Source organism: Pteronotus mesoamericanus, unplaced genomic scaffold, assembly GCF_021234165.1.
Source record: "Pteronotus mesoamericanus isolate MK-2021 breed Mesoamerican mustached bat unplaced genomic scaffold, CSHL_Meso_final contig_101, whole genome shotgun sequence".
In the NCBI taxonomy this organism is placed as follows: Eukaryota; Metazoa; Chordata; class Mammalia; order Chiroptera; family Mormoopidae; genus Pteronotus; species Pteronotus mesoamericanus.
In genome coordinates this window covers 28,149,062-28,172,836 of record NW_026555001.1, presented here as the reverse complement: position 1 = coordinate 28,172,836, position 23,775 = coordinate 28,149,062, and the positions used below count along the sequence as shown (strand labels likewise).

The 23,775-nt window shown below is 57.6% G+C and overlaps 1 protein-coding gene across 1 annotated transcript; it reads left to right on the top strand.

Moving 5' to 3' along the window:
- Positions 1-5,119: 5,119 nt before the first annotated feature.
- On the top strand, positions 5,120-20,328 carry RSAD2 (radical S-adenosyl methionine domain containing 2). The gene is made up of 6 exons (XM_054569986.1): positions 5,120-5,478; positions 10,392-10,553; positions 11,972-12,201; positions 15,208-15,357; positions 15,923-15,955; positions 17,478-20,328. The coding sequence occupies exons 1-6, from the start codon at positions 5,133-5,135 to the stop codon at positions 17,640-17,642; spliced, it is 1,086 nt and encodes a 361-aa protein (XP_054425961.1). The 5' UTR covers positions 5,120-5,132; the 3' UTR covers positions 17,643-20,328.
- The last annotated feature ends 3,447 nt before the right edge of the window (positions 20,329-23,775 follow it).

Here is a 23,775-nt window from a genome sequence, read left to right as displayed (position 1 = left end):
AAATCTACTTTGTAATTTGATCAGTTTGGGTTTATGGTGGGATTATGCTTCGTTCTGAAAGAGAAACTTTTTGACAAACGGGCTCTTACAGAAAGGCCGTGGAGGTACGGGTTACTGGACAAGGAATAACTCAGAGGGCAAGAGGTTTTTGGCCCTCTGAGAACGGGCTCATTTTTATTCCCCTGAGAATTTGGGGGGGGGGCGCATAGCCTGCAGGGATGTTTGCATGTGTGCAGCTCACAGGAAAATAAAGCAGCCACTGCCGCTTTATTCTTGAGGACAGTCCACACCCTCCCGTGCGCCTTTCTTGACTCTAGTCCTCCGCCCCCGCCCATCTGTTCTTCATTTGACTTTTCTTCTCCATTTCCGCCTACCTCCTCCCTGCAAGGAGACGGTAAAAGTAACGGCCCCCGGCGTCTGAGCTCGGGCGAGGTTGGCTCGGGGCTGAAACATCGCTCGTGCGTTTGAGCCTCTCTCGGGTGGGTGTGCGCGTGGAATACACTTGCCAGCAGTTCAGGCCAAGGAGAAGCCGGAGCTGGAGAGGTGCTTCCGAGAGGCCTCCGAACGGATCGGTGGCGCAGCAGCATCCGGTGAAAGAAACCACAGTCTTCGACTCTGACGCCGTCCCACGGGGAAACGGGAAACTCTTCTAGCCGTCCTGCTCACGGGGGGGAAAGGCAGGGTGGGAGAGTTCACGACTATAAATGCAGCAGCTAAGAATAAAATGAAAAAATGCCATTTATTGTGAAAAAGAGATTGGTTTTTGAACCCCTGTTTAAACAGTTACGCTTCTAGGTAGGCTCTTCAGGGTGGTGAAAAGGAAGTAAGTGAACCCAGCAGAGCAGGGGTGCGGGAGGGGAGGAAGCACAGGGGGAACGGACCCCAAAAGAGAAAGACGCGGATGTACAATTCTGTGTCAACAGTGATGAATGTCACAAGATGATGGTGAACTTGGGAAATGAGGAGTGACGATTCTGTAACCCAAGTCCAGGAAAGAAGAAATGAAGGGTGTGCGGAAGGCTGACACGTTTCCTAAGTAGCTGCTTTGTGGGGGCGGGGGGTGAGGGGCCTTCTGATTGGGGGGCTGGTGTGCGCAGTTGATGTGCCCTCTGAGGAATGTGGCTTCCAGAGCTGCCTGTGAGGGAAGCCTTCCCTGGAAGAAAGGGCAGAGGCTCCCTGCTGGCAGCTCTCCAGGGCTGCCTGGAACCGGGGTGGGTCCTGGCCCCACCTGGCAACACGGCCCGGGGGGTGCTTGGTGTTAGCCACTGAGGACCGGGCACCTCGCCTCCCCGTCCTGCCCCAACTGCCGGGCACTCACGTCAAGACCGGGGATGGGCAGCTCATCCGCAGCCGGGGGCCTGGCATTAGGACACCGGGGCTCCCTGAGGCGTCCTCACACTCGTCCACGTAGCTCGCTGCCGAGAGGACGCGCAGCCTGTGCGGCCTCAGGTGGCGAAGGCCTCCGAAGCCTGTGTGGGCCTCGCCGGACGCCGTGCGGGGTGGACCCTTGGCCGCGGCTCCCGCTCTGCAGCCTTCCCCGGGAATAAGCCCCAGCTGTGAGTGCGGCCCGCGGGCGTCTCCCGGCCAATCAGCACAGCGAGGGGCGTCCCGGCACTGCTAAACACAGCCCTCCACACACACACGTGCCTGCGGACGTCAAATACAAATTTCAAGGAACAGGGCTGTCCTTGTGAAGCACTTTGGGTCTCGTTTCATCTCTTGAACCACACACGCGCGCATGCGTGTGCACATGCACGGCTCTATAAATTAGTAAAACCACACTCGTAACCAGAACGAAATCCCAACCAGCAAGTGAGCGAACAGGAGAGCCAGAGAGTAGAAGAAGATGTTTGCAACACCTATGCCTAAGAAAGCACAGGATTCACGACCACTTCTTGCAAATTGATCAGAAAAATGCCGAAAACCCAGTACAAAAATGCACACGAGACTTGACCCTGTGCTTCACAAAGGAGAATATCCAAATAGGGAGGAAGGCATATTAGAAAGGGCTGAACATCGTCAGTCATCAGAGAACTGGAAACTGAAGAGACAGGGCAGTAACCACTCCCCTCGCACACAGTGGCTGCGATGAAGCCGGCAAAACACAAGGGCTCACTGATGACGCCGAGGGGGAAGGGAGACGTGGGGCCGCCGGCACCCCGACATTATTCGGGTGGGAGCGCCCACAGGGCCCAGCACCCTGGAAAATGTGGCGCAGGTGTGTCCTGAGGGGACATGCTTAATGCTTATGAACCAGTGACTCCATTCCTGCCTCAAAAATGCACGTGTATGTTGACCAAACAGAACAGCACAACAGCAAAACGTTCCAAACGCTCGCTGCACGAGAGCAGTACCTCAAGGGGTTCGGCCAAACCCTGGACCCCTAGGCGGCTGTGGACACGAGCAAGCTGCTGCCAAACTCAGCACGCCGGATACGTCTACGAACACCGAGTAAAAGGGGCGTCAGAGAAGGAACATGCTGTGTGGGCCCCGCAAACGCTGAGGAGCAGGCAAGCCCTGGGTACAGTTGTGGATGGCAGGCCAGGGCTACCTCCCGGCCAGAGGTCGGCTTCAGGGCCTGCGAGGAGGTGCCGGAGCCTTCAAGGTCTTGGTAAAGTTTCTTTCCTTCCTTCCTTCCTTCCTTTTTTTTTAAAGCAAGGTGGTCGTCACATCTAACCATTCGCTCTGTCAAAATATCTCTGCTGTACATGTATGAATTAATGTACACGTGTGAAATATGTATAGTGTGCTTTCCTAAATGATTTACCAAAGGAAAAAAAAGAAGACTGTTACAATGAACTAAACCAGTTCCACAGCCCACCAAGGCACGCGGCCAATGTGGGCCGCTGCCGCAGGCGCTGCCCGCACCGGAGAGTCTGGAACATGCCAGGGAGGTTGGCATGTTTGGAGGAAAATGTCCCGGGATTAAGAAAAATGAGGGCAGCCTTTGGCCGGTACCCAGCTTCGTGGGGATGCCTTCAGAGGGGGCCGGCCCGGGGAGCGGAGGGGAGCCAGCGGGGGTCTGCCTCGCCCCCCTCCAGCCCACGTAGCTCAGGCAGTGAGGAGAGGGGGGAAACACTAAATCCTCTGGCCTTGGAAAGCCCTGACTTTGAAGAAGAAAGGCTCACATTCCTGAGCCTCCCTCTGAGACGGGCGGAGAAAGAGGAGTGAGGAAGAAGTACGCGCAGGTCCTGAAAATACCAGAGTGACTGTGACGTCCGTGAGCTCTTCCCCGAGCAGGGCCTTTGACGTCTTCATTTTATAGATACTTTTTGTACATGTTAACCTTTTACCTGATACGCACGAGGCTGCCCAGGAACCTTCGTCGAAGGAAAGAAAGAAGGAAGGAAAGGTTGCCTGGCTCAATGAGCGAGCGAGCGAGTGAACGAATACATGAAGGAGTGAAAGAAGTGGGCCTGGGTTGAACGGAAGGAGCAATAACGGCTCTTCACACGCTTAAGCCTAGTGAGCGTGAAGTAGCCCGAATAACTGGAATTCCCAGGGTTTAAAAAACAGCCACGACGAGGGCTCATGGGATAATGCTGATCCGTTGTTGGGCAGAATCGCAAGGCTTTAGAGCCTCGTTCAGCCCCGTAGGCCCCGTGCGCTGTGGGGTCCTCCAGGTGTGAGCTGAGCCAGCGCCCGCGAGGGGCGGCGCCGGGCACAGCCTGCCGCGTGGACGCAGGACTCTGCTAACGCCTCACGCCCACCACGGCTCGCAGTGCACAAAGTGCACGTGTCCTTTAAGCCTTAGCGTGTCCTGCGTGAGTGAGGCCCCACTACCTGTACTTCCCAGAGGTGCTAAGCAGGTGGAGCAGGGCAAGACGTCGACCCCAAATGAAACACGATCAGCCGAACTCGGATTCACGCCGGAGCGTGTTGAGTTTCGAAAGCTTGCGAGGCCACCCTCTGGGCTTTCCCTGGCCCTTGACTGAAAATGGAAACGGGTTTGCTTTTCATTTCTTCCCAAACATGTGATCTAACAAAAAGGTGATTCTGGGCTGTGCCCGGCCGTGGCGCGCGTTCGCAAGCCTCTGGCTGGGAGAGCAGCCGCTTGGCTCGCGTCCCTCGCTGCAGAGCTGGCAACTGCACTTGGCTTTCGGTTTCCTTCTCGGCGGCGGGCCGGGGGCGCTGCTCCCTTTCAGACCAGAGCCCCGCTGCAGCCACCCCGGCCAGCTCTCGCCAACGCCGACCGGTGTCCCTGCACCGTGCTCAGCGGCTCACACACCTCAGGGAATCTCATGAGCTCTCCGGGCTTACGGAGGAGGAAATGCGGTGGGGAAGTGCACACTGGCTCGGAGCCGCAGGCTGGCCAGCGGGGAGCTCAGGGCAGCGGCGGCCGTGGCTGCAGCGCTCAGACCGGCCAGCTTCCCCGCGCCCCGCGCCGCGCGCTCCATGCAAATCAGATAAGGGAGGGCGTAAAGGAAGAACCGTTCAGTACAGAACTCGGCAACACTTTCTAAGAAAACCGTAAAAATAAACGGCAAGCCCCAGCGGTTCTTGTCCCTTAAGGAGCACGTTAGGAAAGCACCTGGCTGTCCTGCGGTCTGTGAAAGACGGTGGAAAAATGCAGGAAAATATAGATGTCTCAGTTCTTGCGCTGTGACAAAGCAGGAGCTGAATAGCTCAAGAAGCCGTGAGCCCTGCGTGCGTGCGGAGGGTGGTCTCATGGGGTCCTCAGGATGGTGTCACCCTGCCTGGGTCCGGGGGTGGGTCCTTCTCGTTACCTGGCTTTCCCAGCAAACTTTCCCCGGGAGCCCAGTGTGTGAAAGGGGAGGGGCGGCAGCTGCTAGGTGTTCTGTCTGGCTGAGTAACGCGGCCGCGGCCGAGGTGGCTCCCTAGCTCATCCTATCGCTGTGCCCAAGGGGCAGGGAGACACCCGCATCTCGACCGGAGCCTGACGACTGGGCCACAGGCCAGCCCCGAGGCGCAGCCCAGCCAGGCAGCCCCCCCGAATCCTAGCCGTGAGTCTTGGCTCTGCTCCAGCTTTCATTTTCATGAAGAGAAAAATCGAAACTCAAACTCAGCTGAGGGTGACTCAAAGAGGGTGTGTCTACCTTCCGTGTGACAGTTGGCGTGCACTCATATAAAGGGAGAGTCCGGACGGCCGGGCAGCCACGGCGCCTGGCACCATGTGGGTCCTCGCTCCCCTGGCCTCGGCGGCGAAGCTGCTGGGCGCCTTCCGGAAGCCCCTGGGCTCCCTGTGGGGCAGCCTGGTCCCCCTGCTGCTCTGGCTCAGAGCGACCTTCTGGCTGGCGGGGGCTGACAGGGGAGAGCGGCAGCCGCCCAAGGAAGCAGCCAAGGGGACCCGAGAGGAAGGAGACAGCGGCGACGAGCCCCTCGTCCCCACCAGCGTCAACTACCACTTCACCCGCCAGTGCAACTACAAGTGCGGCTTCTGCTTCCACACCGCCAAGACGTCCTTCGTTCTGCCCCTGGAGGAGGCGCAGAGGGGCCTGCGGCTGCTCAAGGAGGCCGGTGAGTCCCGGCCCCCGAGGAAACCGGCCAGCGGGACGAGGTCGGGGACGGGCACGGGAGGGGAGGGCACACGCAGGGCGGAGGACCGGAGGCGTCGCCCAGCGCAGGGGGAGGACAGCGCTCTGGGGGACCATGTTCTGACTTGGGGGGCGGGCGCCAAGGTCTCCCCGACTGCAGAGCCCACGGCAGCCCGTCCAGCCAGCGCTGGGGACCGGGCAGAATGGGCAGGTTGTGGTACTTTCTGAGTTCGTCCAAAGCAGCGGTGAATCAGGGTTTCCCAGACACAGCGAAAGAGGCGCGTCCAAAACAAAAGCAAAGCGTTTCTCTTAGGAGCAATAGCGGCACCTTCCATTTCGGGTTATGAACGTGCCCTTAGGCGAACCTTCAAAGAAACTATAACTCCGATGTGGCAGTGAGTTTGCTCTCGAGACTCGAGACGCGCTCGCTGAACTTCCACGCAGAGCCCCGAGCCAGGATCTCCGAGGGGACCCGCCCGCGCTTCCGCCCGCCTCTGTCTTCCTTCCTTCCTTCCTTGTCCCGTCTCTCCCAGGGCACCTCCATGCTAGCAGCTTCCATAGCATCGCCCACTTTTCGCTCGACGGGTTTAGCTTTTCTCATGGAAGTAAAGCGCGCACGCCCGCAGTTGTCCACATCCTGAGGGTCCGCCTCGTGATCCCCGGCAGGAAACCCGCGTGTGCATCTCGAGAAGGAGCTGTCGCCACCCCAGAAGGGCTTGCGCCTTCCAGAGGCTGCAGCCCTTCTGCCCCAGGGGAGCCACTGGCTTATCTCCTGGCGCACAGACAGGTTTTGCCTGATTTTGCATTCTGTGTAATCAAATCACACAGTTTGCATTTTATTGCCTCTGACTTATTTTGCTCCCCATCATAGTGGCTCGGTGATCGCCACCGATCCAAGCGCCGACCTGCCGGGCCGTTGCGTGGGGTCCGGCTTGGGGGGCCACCACTCCCAGCCAGACAGCTGCACTCCATCTCTCTGTCTCTGCTGTCCCCAGTGGAAAGCAAGCTATTGTGCTGAAACGTCCCTGTGACGCCTCAGCTCTTCCGCTGGACCGTCTCGCGTGCTTTCTTGTCCCGCACTCGTAAGCAAAGCCTCCACGGCCCTTGGCCAGCTCAGCGTTTCCGTCAGCATCCGCCCCCCCCCCCCCCCCCGCAAGGCCTCACGGCCCCTATACTGCACACACATCACGTTCCCCACCCCCCCGGTCCCCTAACACCTGCGTCACCAAGCCTGCCATGAGGATGTCCTCTCTTCCTGGCATGCCGGTCACCCTGGTCTCTGTCGGTGAACTTTCAAAGCTCCTTAAAATTATTCCTGGTTCTCTTTGGGCAGAGTTTAGGTCTTCTCCCCTTCATCTGCGCACTTGTTACACATGCGTATTATAGCACTTTTTAAATGGTACTGTGTGCTTCGTTCTGTTGCTTTGTGATGAACATCTGAGTTCCCAGAGAGTCCGAGTCCCAAGGCTGAACCTTAGCATCTGTGCATCTTTATGCCTCGCAAAGTCTCCAGAATGTAATAGGGGCCTAAAAATGTTTTGGAATAGGTGAATTGATGATGGATGAGTGAGGGAATGAGAAGCAATCTTGTCTTGTGGAAAGGTCTTCGAGTCTTGATTCACAAAGACCTGGGCTTGAGCTCCGCAGGTATAAGATTCGCCCCAACATCTAACTTTTCTGAGTATCAGTTTAATAATCTTTACAATGTAGAGAATAACTCATATACCGAGCTCAGACGATTTTTACGAAGAACAAATAAGTAAATGCCTATGTATTTCTAGAGATTATAAACTATTGCAAAGAGTTATAATTAATAATTTCATATACTGACTTCTCAGTCTTAAGTCAATAAAAGCCAAGTGAATTAAAATGGTTAAACTAGAGGGTCCAAAGGGGGAGGTGGAGTATAGGTGGAAACTACACTAAGATCCTCCCAAGGCCAAACTGGAATTACAACTAAATTATAGGAAGATCATCCTAAATAACTGCCTGTACACACCCTGGAGAGAAGGTCTAGAACCAGGGACAGATGGAAGAAACCACATCACACTGACACCGGCAGGGGGTGCGGAGAAGGCACGGGAGGGCCTGCTCTGCTCTCACCGGCGGCATATTTCAGTGCTGGGGAGATACTTCAGTGGCTGGGGGGTTCCCTCTGAGAACCGCAGGGTCTAATCCCCAAGCTGGGCTTCCCGGCCCCAAGCACCAGAACCAGGGAAGGATCCTAAATAACATCCAGCTGTGAAAAGCAGCGGGTTCCTGTCCACCAGGGAGAGACAGCTAGAGACACAGAGAGCCTCTTAAGGGCCAACCCACAAAATCTCATTTGCAGCCGCTGACCCTGGGCTGTGAGGCGGAGGGAAGGCAGGGTGGAGTAGCGACGCAAAAGGAGAGTCTGGGGTTGGCAGCTCTGGGGACAGAGCGGAGGCACAGGCCGCCTTTCTCTGGCAGACCACTCCTCTCCGTGCAACAAGAGCCTGGGGGGAGCAGCGGCCCCTCCCGCAGGACTCCCTCTTGCCTCATCCTGTGGAGCTGAAGCTCGGCTGCTGAGGGGCACAGCTGGAGGCGCTCTCAGGGATTAAGCCTGACAGTCTGCAGGGACAGGCGGCCCTCTGGGCACTTTGAGACTTTAGCTGACCCTTCCCTGGGTGCGGTGCTGGTAAAAGCCGGCCTCAGTGCACAGCTGGATCTTCTCCACACACACCCAGGCTGAGCAGGGGGATCCACAAGCTGCAGATCGCTGATAGATTCAGACAAGTCACCCAGGGCCAGCCACGGGAAGTGACTGACGTAAGCCTGCCCCAGAGTCTCTGCAGATCTATCTAGTGCATAGGAACACACACAAAGAAGCAGCTAAAAGGAGGAAGCAAAGAAACAGGCAGCAAATGAAAGAACAAGAGACTTCTCCAGGGGAACCAAGTGAAATGGAGGTTAGCGATTTATCAGAGAGAGCGTTTAGAGTAATGATTATAAGGATGCTCAACACATGAAAAAAGACATAGAAACCATAAAAAAGGACCAGTCAGAAATAAAGAATGCAGTATCTGAAATAGTACATTGGAAGGAATAAACTGCAGGTTAGATGAAACAGAAAATCAAATCAGTGATTTGGAAGACAAGGTAGAAAAAAAAAACACCGAAGCAGAGCAGCAAAAAGCAAAAGAATTAAAATTATTAAGGTATAATACAGGTGACGTGGCCTGTAAGTGAGATTTCTGGCTACTAGAAGAAAATCTATTTTGGTGATAATACAAAATTTACATTATAATTAAAGTTCATTTTTCTTTAAATGTCCAATATATTTAAAATTAAAAATCACTAGCCTGGCTGAAGATGCCTCTGTAGTAGTTACCTCTCTGGCTCTGCAACAGAGGAGACTGATAGCATTTCCCAGCGTGAGCCCCCCAGGTGGCGGTCTGGGCGGCACTGTGGCCGCCCCTCGGACGCCGACACCGTTGGGAGCTGGCTCCTCTCGGCCTGTGAGCTTCGCCACGTCCCCACCCCTGTCCCCCAGGGCTGTCATTCCTCTTCCCCTCTGCCCCTGGCCCTCAGACTCATTGGGGGCCCCGCCACGGGCTCGTGCCTCCTACTTTTGTTAAAAATGCACTGTCCTGTTGGATCACAGCGGTTGCCCACGAGGAGCCCCCTGGCTCACAAGTACCGTGGTGACACCAGCCATCCCTGTCCCATCAGAGACACAGCGGGGAGAGAAAAGGGCACCAGATAAGCCTGCCCGCTGTGACGCAGCGCGCTCTGTCCCAGGACGGCTCTGGGCGGGGGGCGGGGCGGGGGGAGGTGAAGGGCAGCCCTCCTTACGAAGTTCCTTGGGGAGAACACAGCCTGCCGCCCGGGGCCCAGGGGCGGTCCTGGGGTCAGTCGCCAGGCGGCGGGCACACCTCTGGGCAAAAGCCTTTGTTGCGGCTTCTGTAGGAAAGAACACACAGGGCAGGGCCAGCCGGCCCAGCACACGCCAGCGTGCGTCACCCCGGGGGCCGGGGGTGTGCGGGGTGCACGGGGGTGCAGCGGCCCAGGCTGTGCATTGGAGGTCGCAGGTGCTGGGTGTTTAGGCAACGGGCTCTTCAAGGAGAGGAATTGCCGCCTCCAGCCGGGGCCTGGAAACTGAGTCAAGGCAGCATTTTTAAAAGCGGTGCGACCGTGTGGCTGCACTGATTACCTTGCCAAGTCCAGCGTTCGCTATTTCACGGGCGCCACGTTTGGTGAACGGATGGATTCACGGAAAACACTCTCAGGGAACTTGGGGGCGTGCTGAGCGTTTCCATTAAGGCGCGTCATCTTGAAATTGCAGAACGTTGGAAAGAACGCTTCGGGGAGAGAGAAAGCCGTGGTCTTAGGGAGGGTTGTACTTTTAAGAGTGTTCTCAGGCTTCTGAACAGGACTGTGAAAACCTCGAAGGCAGTAAGCAAGGCCCTTAGAATTCAGGGTGCAAAGTGGTTTCAGCCTGAACATTATATGTGGGCAAACCACTGACCACAAATCTATTTTAAAACATACAGGCATTCTAGATTGTTCTTGACTGGGGAGGGGGAAGCGTGCCCTGCTTTGCAAATCTCTGGGCTGCCTCACCGCACCCTGGGGCTTCTATGGAATGCTACCATCTCCGCGACAAACTCCCTGCATTACAGGCATGTATTGCAATACAAGGAAGAAACAGAAAACAACTTCAGGTTACATATATAGAACTTTTGGGAAACCCTGGGTTACACTCATGGTATTCCCATAAAACGGGGCTGGCGGGGGACTGGCCTGGGGCGGGGGGGTAAGGAGCAGCTTCATGGCACATCTGTGACAGGGAAAACACTCGGCGTTTGCCATGAAAGCCACAGGAGGCGCGTGGCGCGGAGGCAGGCAGGAAGACAGGCGTTCTGTCTCCCCCAGGCATGGAGAAGATCAATTTCTCGGGTGGGGAGCCCTTCCTCCACGACCGCGGAGAGTATCTGGGCAAGCTCGTGCGCTTCTGCAAGCGGGACCTGCGCCTGCCCAGCGTGAGCATCGTGAGCAACGGGAGCCTGATCCGGGAGCGGTGGTTCGTGAACTACGGTGAGCAGCCTCCGGGGCCCTCCAGCTGTCGCCAGGGGACGTGGGGGTGGGGGGCTGCGTTTCCTTCCCCCGCGGGCCGTGGTCCCGGCCTGCTGGGGCCCGGGAGGGAGGGACCGAACACGCGCATGTTAAGCTCTTGCCAAGCCGTGCGCTGGGCCCAGGGTGTTTACATTCTACTGAGCTGCCCATATACACGCCTGGCCAGACAGATAACAGGAATTACTGTCAGCATAACTCTCTGTGCGTTCCAAGGTGCAACGGCCGCGAGCCAGGGCCACGGCCTTGGCCTAACGGCTCTCGGGCACACGAGCACGGCTTGCAGTTGAGCTGACAGGCCCCAGCCGTCCTGTTCATTTGCTCTCCGTGTTCGATTTCTTTAAATACTCACAGAAATAACCATTTTAAAAAGTTAATCTCTGAAATAAGCGATTGGACTAAAAGAGCTGTTCTCAGTGTTTCTGTACCACCTGCTTTGATCATTGGGGAGCCATTTTAAGCATTGACTTTTGCCATCAGTTCTGCATTTGCCCCGAAAACGAGGGAGACTCCCACTCGGTCAGCTGCAGGGACGCGGCTGGGGGACAGAGAATGGCCGTCCTTCAGAGATGAGCGATGGGGGACCACTCTGTCTAGTGCCCGATTTCCTAACCCCCTTGTTGAACACCTGAGACTAATACAGAATAATACTGAATGTATACTGTATCGACATAAAAATAGTAGAAGTAGATTAAAGAAGAGGCCGGTGGATGGTTTGGAGCAGCAGCAGAAGTTGAAGGGGCACCAGGGAACGCGGCCGAGGCAAGGGGAGGGACCGGGGCGACGCTGACTCTCGCCAGCGTTTTCCGTGCTCCGGGGGGACGCCCTATCGCGGTCGCTCCCCAGCTGCGTCTCAGGGAGTGGCTGCGCTCTGCAGCCCCCACCCACGCTGCCGATATCTGGGCATCCTCAGCGTCTAACACCAGGGTCTCTGTGAAGGTTTAGATGGTGATTCAGATACAGAGAGAGATCAAGGGGAGGACAAAGCGCACAGTCAAAATATTAGGGTTCTTCTGCCGAGCCGGGGCGCTGATGGGGCGAGGAAGGGCGCAGGCCGGCCGGCGCGCGCAGAGCCAAGCCCGCGGCCGGCGCCGGAGCGCAGGGGAGCGCCTCGGGGGCGCCGCGCACCACATGCCATCTCCACGCTGTCACGCGGGAGCCTGGCTGTCACCTCAGTAGCTGTATGTTTTCTGTGGTATTTGACACAGGCACCAAGTAGCAAGCACACTTCAGGGAGTTGGAGGGCATGAGAAAAAAAAATTTTTTTTTCTTCTAAGAAATTAAAGCATGCGCACAGACCGGGTTGGTTTTATCACTGGGGGAAACCGGCCGCAAGGGTGTGGTCCCTGGCCAGACGTCTCAGCGATGCTCATTTCCCCCAGGCCACTACTTGGACATCCTGGCCGTCTCCTGTGACAGCTTTAATGAGGACGTGAACGTCCTCATTGGCCGCGGCCAAGGAAAGCTAAACCACGTGGAAAACCTGCGGAAGCTGCGGAGATGGTGCAGGGACTACAGGGTGGCCTTCAAGATCAACTCGGTCATCAACCGGTTCAACGTGGACGAGGACATGCAAGAGCACATCGAGGAGCTGAACCCCGTCCGCTGGAAGGTGAGGGCAGTGTTGCTTTTGCTGACCATGATCTTAAAATGTCCAGGAGCAAACGGCCTCAGGGACCGTGAGGCTCCAGCGGCGTCTGAAGGGGCAGTGCCTGCTGGGAAGCCGGGTCCCCGGCGTTTCTCTTATCTGTTCAGCCTTAAGCCACTTACCTTCTCTTTGCCTCAGTTTCCTGTCCTGAAAACTGGGGCTGATGCCCTTCAGGAATATTGAGGACAAAGGCCAGAGACATACCAGGGGCTCCGAGATGCTCTGAAGGGGCGGCCCACGGGCAGCGCCCCGTGTGCATTTGTGAAGACAGCCCTTCCGGGGTGCTGCTTACAGCTCTTGGCTCATTGGTGAAAGGATATGTGCTCTTCATACCTTCTGTTAGTACGTTTCCCACTGAATTATTAAAAGGTAGGGCAGGCAAGGCCTTTCCCAAGTTGTAGCAAAATCCGTTCACCAAGAGCTGTGCTTCAGGACCGGCCCCACTACCAGCTGCTGAGAGTCCAAAGTGCAACAACACGTAAGCCCACGCAAGGTAAAGTTTGCCAACCCTGGCTGTTCTTCAGAATCCACTCAGGGAGCTGTTGAAAAAAAACAAAAAACAAAAATCCAGCTTCCTGGACCTCACCCCATGCCCACGGTCCTAAAATAGGGCCCTGGGCAAGGGGCGGGGAGGGGGCAGACGTTGGCGGGGGGCTGGCGCCAGTCTGTACTCTTCACGAGCCGCGTGGGGGTCCGTGACAGAGCGGACCCAGGTCCGCGCCCGGGCCTCTGAGGACATGCCGCCAAGGACCAGGCGCGGAGTTCAGCTCCAGGAAGGAGAAGAGACAGGGGAACCCCGCAATGGAAGGCTGCGTGGGCTGGGGTGCCGTGGGAGGGCGGGCCAGGCAACGTTTGATTCTGCCAGGGTGCCTGGAAGGCTTCGCGTAGGAGGTGGCCTTTGGCTGGGCCAGAAAAATGGACGGCGTTCCCGGGGCTGGGGAGGGCGGGGGGAAGAAAGTCATGCCCAGGGCAGAGGATGCAGCCCACAGGCCTGCTCCTTTCAGAGCTGCCCGGGACGCCTTTAGGTCCACGTCAGCGCCCGGATCAGCCTGCGAGAGGCGGGGAAGAGGGTTATCATATGGCTTTTCCGACGTTACCCTAAAATGTGTGGAAATGGGTTAGGGGAAGCTGGAAATGATACCTACTTTTTGCATTTTTTTAATTGCTGTATGTGGAACTTAAACACGGTTTACATCTAGAAGAAAGCAGAGGCGTAGCCCCTCTCCTGGGTCTCGGAGGAACTCCGAAAAAGTGAAACAATAATAATAATAAAGGGGGTTGACAGGAGAAGCACAGGCTGCGCACCAGCGGAGGGGCCGGACCGGGGCCGGGCCGGGGCCGGGCTGGCTCCGAGGCCTTACAGTTCCCGGGCGCGAGCCGCCTCCCCACCCCGTTCCGCCGCTCCTCGCGGCGCGGGTCTTCCTCACTGTTGCGGGGTGTGTGTGTGTGTGTGTGTGTGTGTGTGTGTGTGTGTGTCCTCTCCAGCCCCTGATCTGCTCATGGCTCCTGCCCCCTCTCCTCCGCGGCGCAGCTAAGAAACAGCCCCTTCCTCCCATCTTTTCGGCTCCTCCTCCAGCTTCCACTTGCCGGGTTCGCTCTGGAGCTGCCTTTCCAACACCCAGATTTCTTCGGCGGGAGAGGGCGAGCCGCCCCTGCGTGCAGAGCAGGCTCGGCGCCAGAGCCTGGGTGCCCGCAGGCTGTAAGCAGGCCCCCCCCTCCGCCCGCCACCCTGCCTGATGTTGTTGCACAATCCCTCCCATTCCAGCACCTGCTCTCCCAGGCTGCCTCCTCTCCCCTGAGGCCTGTGCTCTGCGGACAGACCTCCCTCGCTGAGCCCTCCCAGGAGCGGAGGACCCTGCGGTGGCCCTCAGGGGCTGGGCGTGGTGCTGCCACCTGCGGGGACTCCTGCGGGCCTGCTCCCCGGCAGCCAGCGGCTCCCCTGGCCTTCCCTCCCAGTCTCGCCCCGCCCCGCCGCCCTAGAGCCCCCAAGACCTGGCTGTCCCCCAAGAGCCCTTGCATTCTCACCAGCGGGCCCTGGAACCAAAGTCACTGGGAAAACGCCCAGGCACATCTTCCGTGTCCAGTACTCACATTAGGTCGGGACTCCACATCTTGTGGGGGGCTCCCCTCCCCGCCGGGCCTCTGCCCCCCGCCCCCCGCCCTGTGCCTGACTGGGGCTGGGGGCTAAGGGGGAGCGGGTGCAACGGTGCCAGGACGCCTCGGGTTCCCAGAGGACGACAGCCCCGGGGGCACACGGGGGGAGGCCAGGCGCTGGGCGGCTGCGCAGGCAGGAGACGAGGCGAGCAGGAGGCAGTGAGCAAAGAAGGCAACATTCAGGGCGTTTAAGATCTCTGGGGCGCTGATGGGAATGTCGCGCGACGCTCTCGCGTGAAGACCCCGCAGCCCGGGCCGTGCGGCGGTCGCCCGTGCCGAGCTGCCGCCTGCTGCCGCCTTGAGCAGTTTGCACAGGCGGGGTTCCCTTTCGATGACGGCTTCCTTGACGCCTCCCTTTACACCCACCGCCTATTTATTTACTTAAAGGAATGCTGAGAAACGGGGTTCATGGCTTTGGACAACCGTCCTCCTGTTCAATGCGTTCTAGAGGCCTTCAGGAGGGCATATTAACACTCGGGGAAAGGGCAGCATTTTGGAAATACCGATTTCTTGGTTTGGGGGTTCCAAATGACGTGCTTATTTTCTTGATGCTTCTTTATGGTCCCCACGCCCTTCAGGGAGTGTTTGTTATTTCATAGTTGAAAAATCCAATCGTAAGACTAGATCAGATCTAAAACCCAGGCTGTTCTGGTAAATCTACCTTTTACGACTGTTTGTGTTCCTAAATGTCAGGGCGAGCTCCCATTCCCCGAGAGCAAGGTCTTTCTAGGACGTCCCTCCGTGGGCGGCGGCCGCACCGCCTGGGTCCGGGAACGAGGCGGGCGGACCCGTGACGGGGCACCCTTGTCTCCGCAGGTGTTCCAGTGCCTCATCATCGAGGGCGAGAACGCCGGGGAGGGCGCCCTGAGAGAGGCCGAGAGATTCGTCATCAGCAAAGAGGAGTTCCAGGCCTTCTTGGACCGCCACCGAGGCGTGGCCTGCTTGGTGCCCGAGTGCAATGACAAGGTCATCTCCGGCAGACGTCTGTTTGTTCACCGTCACACTCTGAGACTAGTTCCAAAGGGGGCATCTCGTCCCGAGGGCTCCGCAGGCCACGTGGCGGGGGCTCGAGGAGAGAGGGGAGGGGCAGTGTTGGGACGGGGCCCCCACCCGCGGCGGGGCCTCAGAGCAGACCCAGGCGCCCTGTGCAGCCGGGGCTGAGCGCCCCGTGGAGGGCGGGTGTGAGCTCTCTCTGGTAACGGATGGGTTAAAAGGGGGAGCATTAGAGGCCCCTCAGGAATGCCGAGTAAGGGAGAACAGGGCTCTCCCGCCCCTTGCGGGGAGAGAGGCGCTGGGACCTTCGCCGTGAGAGGGGTTTCGGGGCGACCTCGGGCCCCGTGGGGCAGAGAATCCAGCCTTTGCGACTCGGTGGGATCTGAAGGGACACAGCCAGCTGCCCCGGGGGGACGACGTGCTCGGTGGGGGAGGCGCCCCTGTGAGGGCCACCCCCGATGGCACACAGGCAGGCTGCGGTGCGCGCGCCCCGGGATGCGCCCTTGGGGCTGAATGTGACCCAATTTCTCCTTTGCAGATGAAGGATTCCTACCTGATTCTGGATGAATATGTGAGTATTTCCCATGAAGTATAAGAATATTATTTAAAAGTTAATTAAGCAGTGAGGCCAGCGTGGAGTTGCACGTGTAACCACGTAGCTGGCCTTTGTCCTTGGCCAGCCACTCACGCGTCGGTCGTCACAGAGCAGCGTTCAAGGGACTGCGCCTGACGACTCTGTCAGGCTCTGAGCTGAGCACAGGAGGGGGCATGAGCCCCACCCGGGGGTCCCGTGTCCACACTGAGCCCCCGGGGACCGTGTCCCCTGTGTGGCGGTGGATCCGTGGGTGTCACACGGAAGGTGGCGTGACGCAAAGTGGCCCTGTGTTATGCGGCGTCTCAGGCACCTTGGAGGGAAGCCATAGCCCCCATTTCTGCCCCTTTAATACCTCGGAGGATGTCAACTCACTGCCTGGCTGGGAGCCTTGGCTTTGGGGAGAAGAGGTGACAGGTCCTCTCCAAAGCCACCGTCACAGTGTCCCAAAGGTGAAGGAAAACCCACCCTTCCAAAGGGGACAAATATCCCACGTTTCCCTTCCCCCTTTTTTTTTTTTTTGGTCCAAATTTATAAAACCTTGCCAATATTTCTAGATCAGAACAAATAATGCCATTCAAAGACCTGTTTTTAAACAGTGAGTTCCAACAAGAACCATGACGTCAATATTTAAATTGGATTTGGCGTTTTCAGAAACACTTACAGTGACTGTTAGCACTTTATTGTTTTCAAGTTAATCAAAGATACTTCACAGCCAGTTCATGTTTTTCTTTTTGGGGGGCATAGAGGAAAGGTGATACTGCAAATGTTCAGTTTATGGGTTCGGAGAGAGCGGTAGATTCAAACAGAATTTATTTTTGGAATCCAAATTATCGCCGTCGGCTGGGGATTTTGACCAAAGCTCCTCAACAGACTCTCCGCGCCCCCGCACAACTGGAGCAAACACAGCGGGACCGAATCTGCCTTAGCACGTTGGTTCCACAAGTATTCTGGGGGCCTACGAAGTGCCCGGGGCCGCGGCGGCTCCCGTGCCTCTGCCGCTCCTCTCCTGTCAACTCTCTCCTTTCCTCCAAAGAAGCTTCTGTCGCGTTCGCACTCAGACAGCCCCGGGCGCGGGGGTCGCTCAGCAGCGCCCACCTACCTGCGCTGGCCCAGACGCCCCGTGCTGCGCCAGGCTCCTCTGCCTTTTGACGCTGCTCCCTGCAGCTCAGTTTCCGGGCATAATGTAGATGTCCCCGGGGACACGATCCGCCTCCCACCCCCGCCCCGTCCAGGGAGGGACACACACCTCGGTGGGGGGGGCACGTCTACAGTTCTGTCATGCACTCAAGGGACGGAACGTGGCACCTGAGTTACGGTGAGCCGCGCGACTGCAGACAAGGTGCCCGCAGAGCTTGGCGTTCTCAGTACAGCATCCGGCCCACGGTTCTCAATAAACAGTTATTGAAATGATTGGAATTAAAAAAAAAAATCTTGGATTAAGCTCCAGAACTGAGTTTTACAGGATAACTTATACTGTCATGAATTTCTCGTCTTCTAGATGCGCTTCCTGAACTGCAGGCAGGGGCGGAAGGATCCTTCCAAGTCCATCCTGGATGTTGGAGTGGAAGAAGCCATCAAGTTCAGCGGGTTTGATGAAGAGGCGTTTCTCAAGCGAGGAGGGAAGTACGTGTGGAGCAAGGCGGAGCTGAAGCTGGACTGGTAGGGCTGACCGCCCGGCCGCCGGCCCAGGGCCTCTGGCTCAGGCTCTGGGGGCTCTCACTGTCCGCAGCGCCCCCTGCTGGCATGGGTCGGTGGCCCCAGGTCTGATTTCCTGTAGTGCCTGATAGCTGGTGACCTGCGGTCACGGAACACACACACACTTGGACAGTTGAAATTCCTAGGTAGTAATGCAAACCCGTGAACTTCAGTTAATTGGCTTATTTTACAGTTGGTTTTTCGAGTGCTGTTTCCTGGGACCCTCGTGATTCCATCTTGAAGCTTTTTTTCCCCTAGTTTGCTCATTTGATAGTCCATTCATTTCTGCTAAATATTGAGACGCCGATTTTCACATCTGAAAAAAATCGCCCAAGGCCTTTCCCCATCACTTACGTCTGTGGCAGCGCCGCCCCTCCCCTGCTCTCATACCACTGCAAGCCTGGGCTCTGTTTCCAGAAGCTCAGAGAGCCAGTCGGCGCTTCGCAGGCTCAGAAGGGACGCTCTCATCTGTCCTCAGGGATTCCGGGGAAAGAGGGAGGGGCGGCCACCCACGCCGCTCTGCCCCAGCCCGGGCCCCCGCCCACTGCTCCACGAAGGCCAGCTCTCGCTCTCGCTCTCCTTTCTCTTCCAAAATTCTTGGCAAAACCTAGATAACACCTTTCATTTCATGATGCAGTGGACCGGGGTCTGTGCTGAGCGGTTGTGTGCGTGTGTTATTCAAGTCAAGCAGAAACTCGTGAGGGCACGTGAGCAGGCGGCCGCCCCCCTCCGCCGGGCGGGGGCGAGCGGGCCTTCGGGAGCCCGCGGCCCAGCGTGGAGGAGAGAGTGACAGGGAGCCTGGGCTGCCCTGGGCCTTATGCCAAGGAAGGTTGGCACCGGAGCACGCTTCTCGAAGAGCTCTGAGTCACTGGAAGTCAAACACAAACGAGGTCAGGACGGCAGGGTCCGTTTTCCAGCTCTCGGAGGGAAATTGTCACTCTGGCGGGGTCAGGGATCCAAACCCGCCCCCGCCTTGCAGAAACGTCACCGGCAGCTTGTTTATGGAACCGAGATGGGGTCCCAGGGCCTGTAAAATAATGACTTCCTGACGTTGTTTCAAAAGGGCAAAATCATGGAAAATTTTTTGGCCCAAACAAAGGAAGAGCTATTTTAACCTGGCTGCCTCCCCGCGGCCCGTCGCTGGGTGGCGGCCCGTGCTGCCCAGTGCGCAGGCTGGCCTGCGCACAGTCCGCTTCCTCATCTGTCTTCAAGACGTTGATTTTGGAGGGTTTGGTTGTGTGTGTGTGTGATTTTTTTCCCCAGAAAACATATTCCTACTTCACATTTTAAGTCTCTGTAATTCAGCTGAAGTGTTTCTGTCCACGGAGTTGTCATACATTCTCCGTTTTATAAATTGCTTGTATACGATTGTCCAACCACAGGAAAAAAAAACAGCAAGCAAATAAAACAGCTGCTGGATTAGAAGCCCTCAATGAACGCCAAGGTTTCTATGAAAAAAGAGGAAAATGCATTAGAGAAAGAGTCCCCCCTCTGGATTTTGGTAGTATCTAAGCTATGACGATGCTCCTATAACCCACAGAAACATAGAACAGTGTTTTCACTCGGCATGCGTGTATCTTGCCGATCTTCACTGAGCTTCGCAGGAGCAAGTGCAGAAGCAAAGAGTGGGCGTGTGCGGACCCAGAAGGCGGGGCCTGGAGTGGAGAGGGACTCAGCCAGCGTTGCCCGGAACAAAATCGGAATCCCAGACCCACGTCCTCCGACTCAGACTGGATTTTTCTCAAGCTGAATGAGACTGTGTTTCTCTTTCCCCAAAGGGAAACAGAAAACAAAACATGACAGAAAAAGCTACATTTCAGAAATAAGCTACTGGACTTAAATACATTTCCAGCTGCTTGTACCCTGCCGCTCCCCTTCCTGACACACTCAGGGTTTTCAGAGTCCCGATGTCTAAAATGGCCAGATGGTCCTCTTTTCTTAAAGGGGAGAAGCAAGGACTTCCAGCTCTGCGGCACCGTGTCAGTTTAAATTATAGAACATCTTGCTTTATTTTTTTCAGTTTTACTTAGGAGTCTCTAGTTTTGTGAAATAGGCTCTTTTTATCGGGAAAGCAAATGGGCGAGGTGACCGAGGCATCTCCGTTTAAGGGTGAGGGGCTAGTGTTCTGCTCCCCTGTCGTGACTGCTTTGCCTGCCTTGTAATATCCCGACGAGTTTAGCCTTAGGAAACATCAGACGTTAGTCGTAGCATGCTGGCTTTAGGAGGGCACGCTGCCTCTGCCATTAGCGATAAATGATGTGAAACGTGCCCTTTCCCTTTCACGTGGGAACGCGGGTGAGACCGTTTGGCTGGATCATCTGAGATGCAGCCTCGTGCTGGGTTCTGTCTGGAGCCTGGGATCGCTCCGTGGGGCCGATGCGGGGAACCGCGTTACGACTGCAGATGAACGCAGTTGTAAGGGGGCTCTGCCCAGCGACACGACATCGCACAGCCTGCCCGCCGCTGAAAAGTCTGCTCAATCCGCTGTGGCTGGAGGGAGCCGGCTCGCACCCTAAGGCCGTAGGACTTTATCTTGAGTGCGCACAGGTGGTCTGGGTTTTTGGGAAATGTATGTGTATAGTTTTTCTCTGCGTCTCTTGCTCTCGTGCATTGGTCTGATGTTTTATAAGATGCTGTTATATATTAAAGTGTTTTCACACCTGCCTGCCCTCTCCGTGCGTCTGTGGGACGGGTGCCGGTGAAGGAACGGCGCGCGCACGCCCGGCCACGGCCCCGCCCCCCGCGCAGTCATCCCGCGCTCTCCTGCCCCTTCTCCCCGCGCTCTGCCCCAGGAATCCCCCAGGGCCTCCGGACGGAAGGTCTTCTTTGGACATGCCCTTGCACTTGGCCTCTGCTTAGAAACACCGCTTCCTCAGGAAGGCCGGCGGCTCACTGCTTCCCCACGCCGAGCGCCAACCCGGGCTCCAGGCCCCGGGACGGGGGTCAGGCCTGGGGGGTGAAGACAGGGAGGAGCCCCCAGGGGCAGCTGGCGTGCTCCGCCGTGGGGGCCGGGCCCTGGCTGCCCCATCGGGCGCTCAGCTCCACGCGGGGTCCCTGAGGCGGGGGGGCCCTTCCCAGCCAGGGAGGGAGCAGGGAAGCGGCACGGGCCCCACGTGGCCAGTCCCACTCAGGGACCATGGACGTGGGCTCCAAAGGTCAGAAAGGCTTTGCCATTCTGCTCATGACTCTAAAAATAACACACACTTGATGCACATTTGGGAAAAAAAATGAGTAAAGCAAAACGAAGAAAATAACAATCGCCCGTAATTGTATCACTTGGAGGTAAACTGCTCATTGACTTCTATCTTTCCAGTCATACGTATTTTAATAGAATTGCATTCATACTCCATTTTATTTTGCACAGCTCTTCTGAAGGTTTTTAAAGCCAACGAGCATCATTAGACTTCAATGAGAACATCCAGTTCTCAACAATTCACACTAATGGATGAGGAGAGAGTCAATGACATTAAAAAAAACACCACAGTGGTTTGAAAAAAGGAAACGCTGGATTTGGTTTCTGAGTTGTTTATATATTCGCTTATGAATGTGAGTGTATCTCATGTTCGGGGAATTCACTTTATCTTAAAAAAAAAAAAAAAAAGGCATGAAAACAAGGCCCTGAGCAAGCCGGTTCCTGGAAGATCTGGGGAACTGCCCAGCGTGGTTTATTTTCCCTCCACCCGCCCCAGCCTGCCCCTGTCGGAGGCTGCTCCCAGACCCGCTGTGGGCTTCTCCCACGCCAGGCCTCGCGCCCTGTGCCCCGCCAGCTGGGCGTGGGCGGTTCGGCTGATCTGACACTGTTGCCCCGGAGGCAGCACCAGGTCCCCCAGAAGCACACAGACGGCCCCCGCCCCTTTGTGTTGCTTACTCCACCGCGCTCGTTGTAAAAGGGGGTGACTCAGGAGCAGCCACGGGCGGGCGCAGGGGGTGGGCGCGGCATCCCCTCCCCAGGCCCCCGCTCTTCCCCGATGCCCCCACGCCCACCGCCTGCAGGGCCCCCAAGCCCATCTTCGGGGGCTTTTGTGGGGCCTCGTTACACAGTCCTGCTTCATTCAGTCATTGGCCTCTGATTCAAGGTCCAGCCCTGTCCCCTCCCAGGAGGCGGGGGCCCGGGCCTGAAAGCCCCAACCCTCCCAGCGCACAGCGGGGCGGCACAGACGCTGGGCACCCCTCCCAGCCTCGCCCGCGCCCTGTACGGTGGGTGAAGTCCCGGGCCTTCCCACCCCCTTTTCTCATTTTAACCCTCTGGGACGTCTTACCTGTGGCCACTTCCGTGAGGAGCGAGCTCTGGGTGCCTCACTTCCTGGGACCCCTCACTGCCTCCCGTTCTGCTGGCTGGTCCTTCAGTTCCCCCCAGGGTCCCCCGGTGGCCTGGCTCTCCGCGCGCGGCCGCCAGCGGGCTCCCGGTCCGAGGCTGGACCACGCGCGCTGCCCGCCTGCTGCCTCGCCCCGGGCTCTCTCCCGGGCCCCCTGCAGGGGTGACTGCCCTCCCCGCCAACCCATCACCCCGGCTTTGGTTCCTTTAGCCTAGACTGAGCTGCAGAAACAAACGCAGCTAAAACAGTCTCCTGGGAATCGTCCTACCAAGAGGCAACCCAGGGAGGCCGGCTGATTTCATTCTGTGGCTCAGCCGTCCCCGTGGACGGGGACCGGCACAAGGTAAGGCGCCTGGGGTGTCTCCTCTGCCTCAGCCCAGCCGTGACTCTCCTGCCAGGGTCTGTTGACCCGGATGAGTCACATGGCCCTGCCCGAGTGCCCGGGTGGGGACGTGGGCCGGAGGAAGGGACACTGAGCACGCACTGAATGTCTGCCGGCAGGGACGCCCGGCTGACGCTGGATGCAACCTAATCATTCCCTCAGAACTCGAGGCCTTTGAAAATTCTGTCCAGCCACAAGGGCCACCTTCTTCCGATGCCCAGAGCACAGCGGTGTAGCAGATCCGTGTCACAGAGCGACAGAAGAGCGGAATCTGCCAGGAACCTGGAGGAGGCGCTGCCATCGAGGCGCCTGGCGGGCAGGGATATTGGAACAACCCCCAAGGACCGCGTCCCACCCCAGTGTTTCCGTGTGTGAAGCCGAGAGCTCAGACTCAACGTTCTCTCTGGCCTAAACGTCTCATTAGGATCGACGGCATGTGCGTGCAAGTCGTATGCACGCACTCGTTTGCAGAGAGTTGGAGAAAAGATTCCTTTCGGTCGCCCGCTGACCATCTGTGACGTGCCTGGACCCCTTCCCCCTGTGCTGGGCACCGTGGGGCACGGGACTGCGAAGGCCATAAAAATACGTTTACTTTCTGATGAACATGGCAAACTTCCGCTTTATTGCCGCTGATTTGACCGCCTCTGGATGGCATTTTATTTTGACAGTGACAATTGTCTTTAGATCGCAGTCCAGCGTGGGTACCTTTAGAGTGGACGTGGCAGGGCATGTCCCGTGGGGTGTGGGAAGGATCAGGGGGTTTCCCCCTTCACGCTGGAGAGAGGAGGTCGTTCTTTCCTAACGACGGCACGTTTCGGTCCAGTGTGCACGCATGACCCACGGGGAGGGCTTGTGTGCCTTCCAGCTGCCAAGGGGAATGGCGAAAGGAACTCTTACCGGACTTCTGCCTTCAAAGACCTGTCACTTGTACATGCTGGAGCCCTAACGACAGGAAGCGCGGTGCTATGGCCCTCCTCCCCGCCGCTCAAAGCAACCAGGTAGTGGGATGGAGAGACGCTTCATGTGACGCTGGCGGGGAAAGGGCGGCTGACCGCACACCCAGTCCGTTCCTGCTTGCTTATATACGCCGCTCCCCGCGCCCCAGACTGTTGGCATTGGGGGACTGTCTTCTGGAGGCCACCAGGCAGGGACCCTCGCCCCTCATTTCCACCCCGTAGCAGCGGGCCATCCCTGGGAGCCCAGGGCGACCGGCCGGCCCGCCCGCCCGCGCGGCCAAGGGAGGGCGGCAGGGGGCGCTGCGCGGCGGCGGGCGCTGGCGACTCCGCGCCCGCGTCTTTGTGCCGTTCGCGCCGCCGCCCTGTCTCCCTCCGGCTGCGCGTCCCGGCTGGAGGCCGGGCAGGGAAGAAAGGGCGGCTCGGGGCGGGGCGCGGGCGCGGGGCGGC

Excerpts from the sequence above, each read along its gene's own strand:
- RSAD2 (XM_054569986.1), top strand. The coding sequence starts at position 5,133 with ATGTGGGTCCTCGCTCCCCTGGCCTCGGCGGCGAAGCTGCTGGGCGCC. Across the intron at positions 10,554-11,971 it reads GCGGTGGTTCGTGAACTACG|GCCACTACTTGGACATCCTG; the intron begins GTGAGCAGCCTC and ends CATTTCCCCCAG. Across the intron at positions 15,358-15,922 it reads TGCCCGAGTGCAATGACAAG|ATGAAGGATTCCTACCTGAT; the intron begins GTCATCTCCGGC and ends TCTCCTTTGCAG.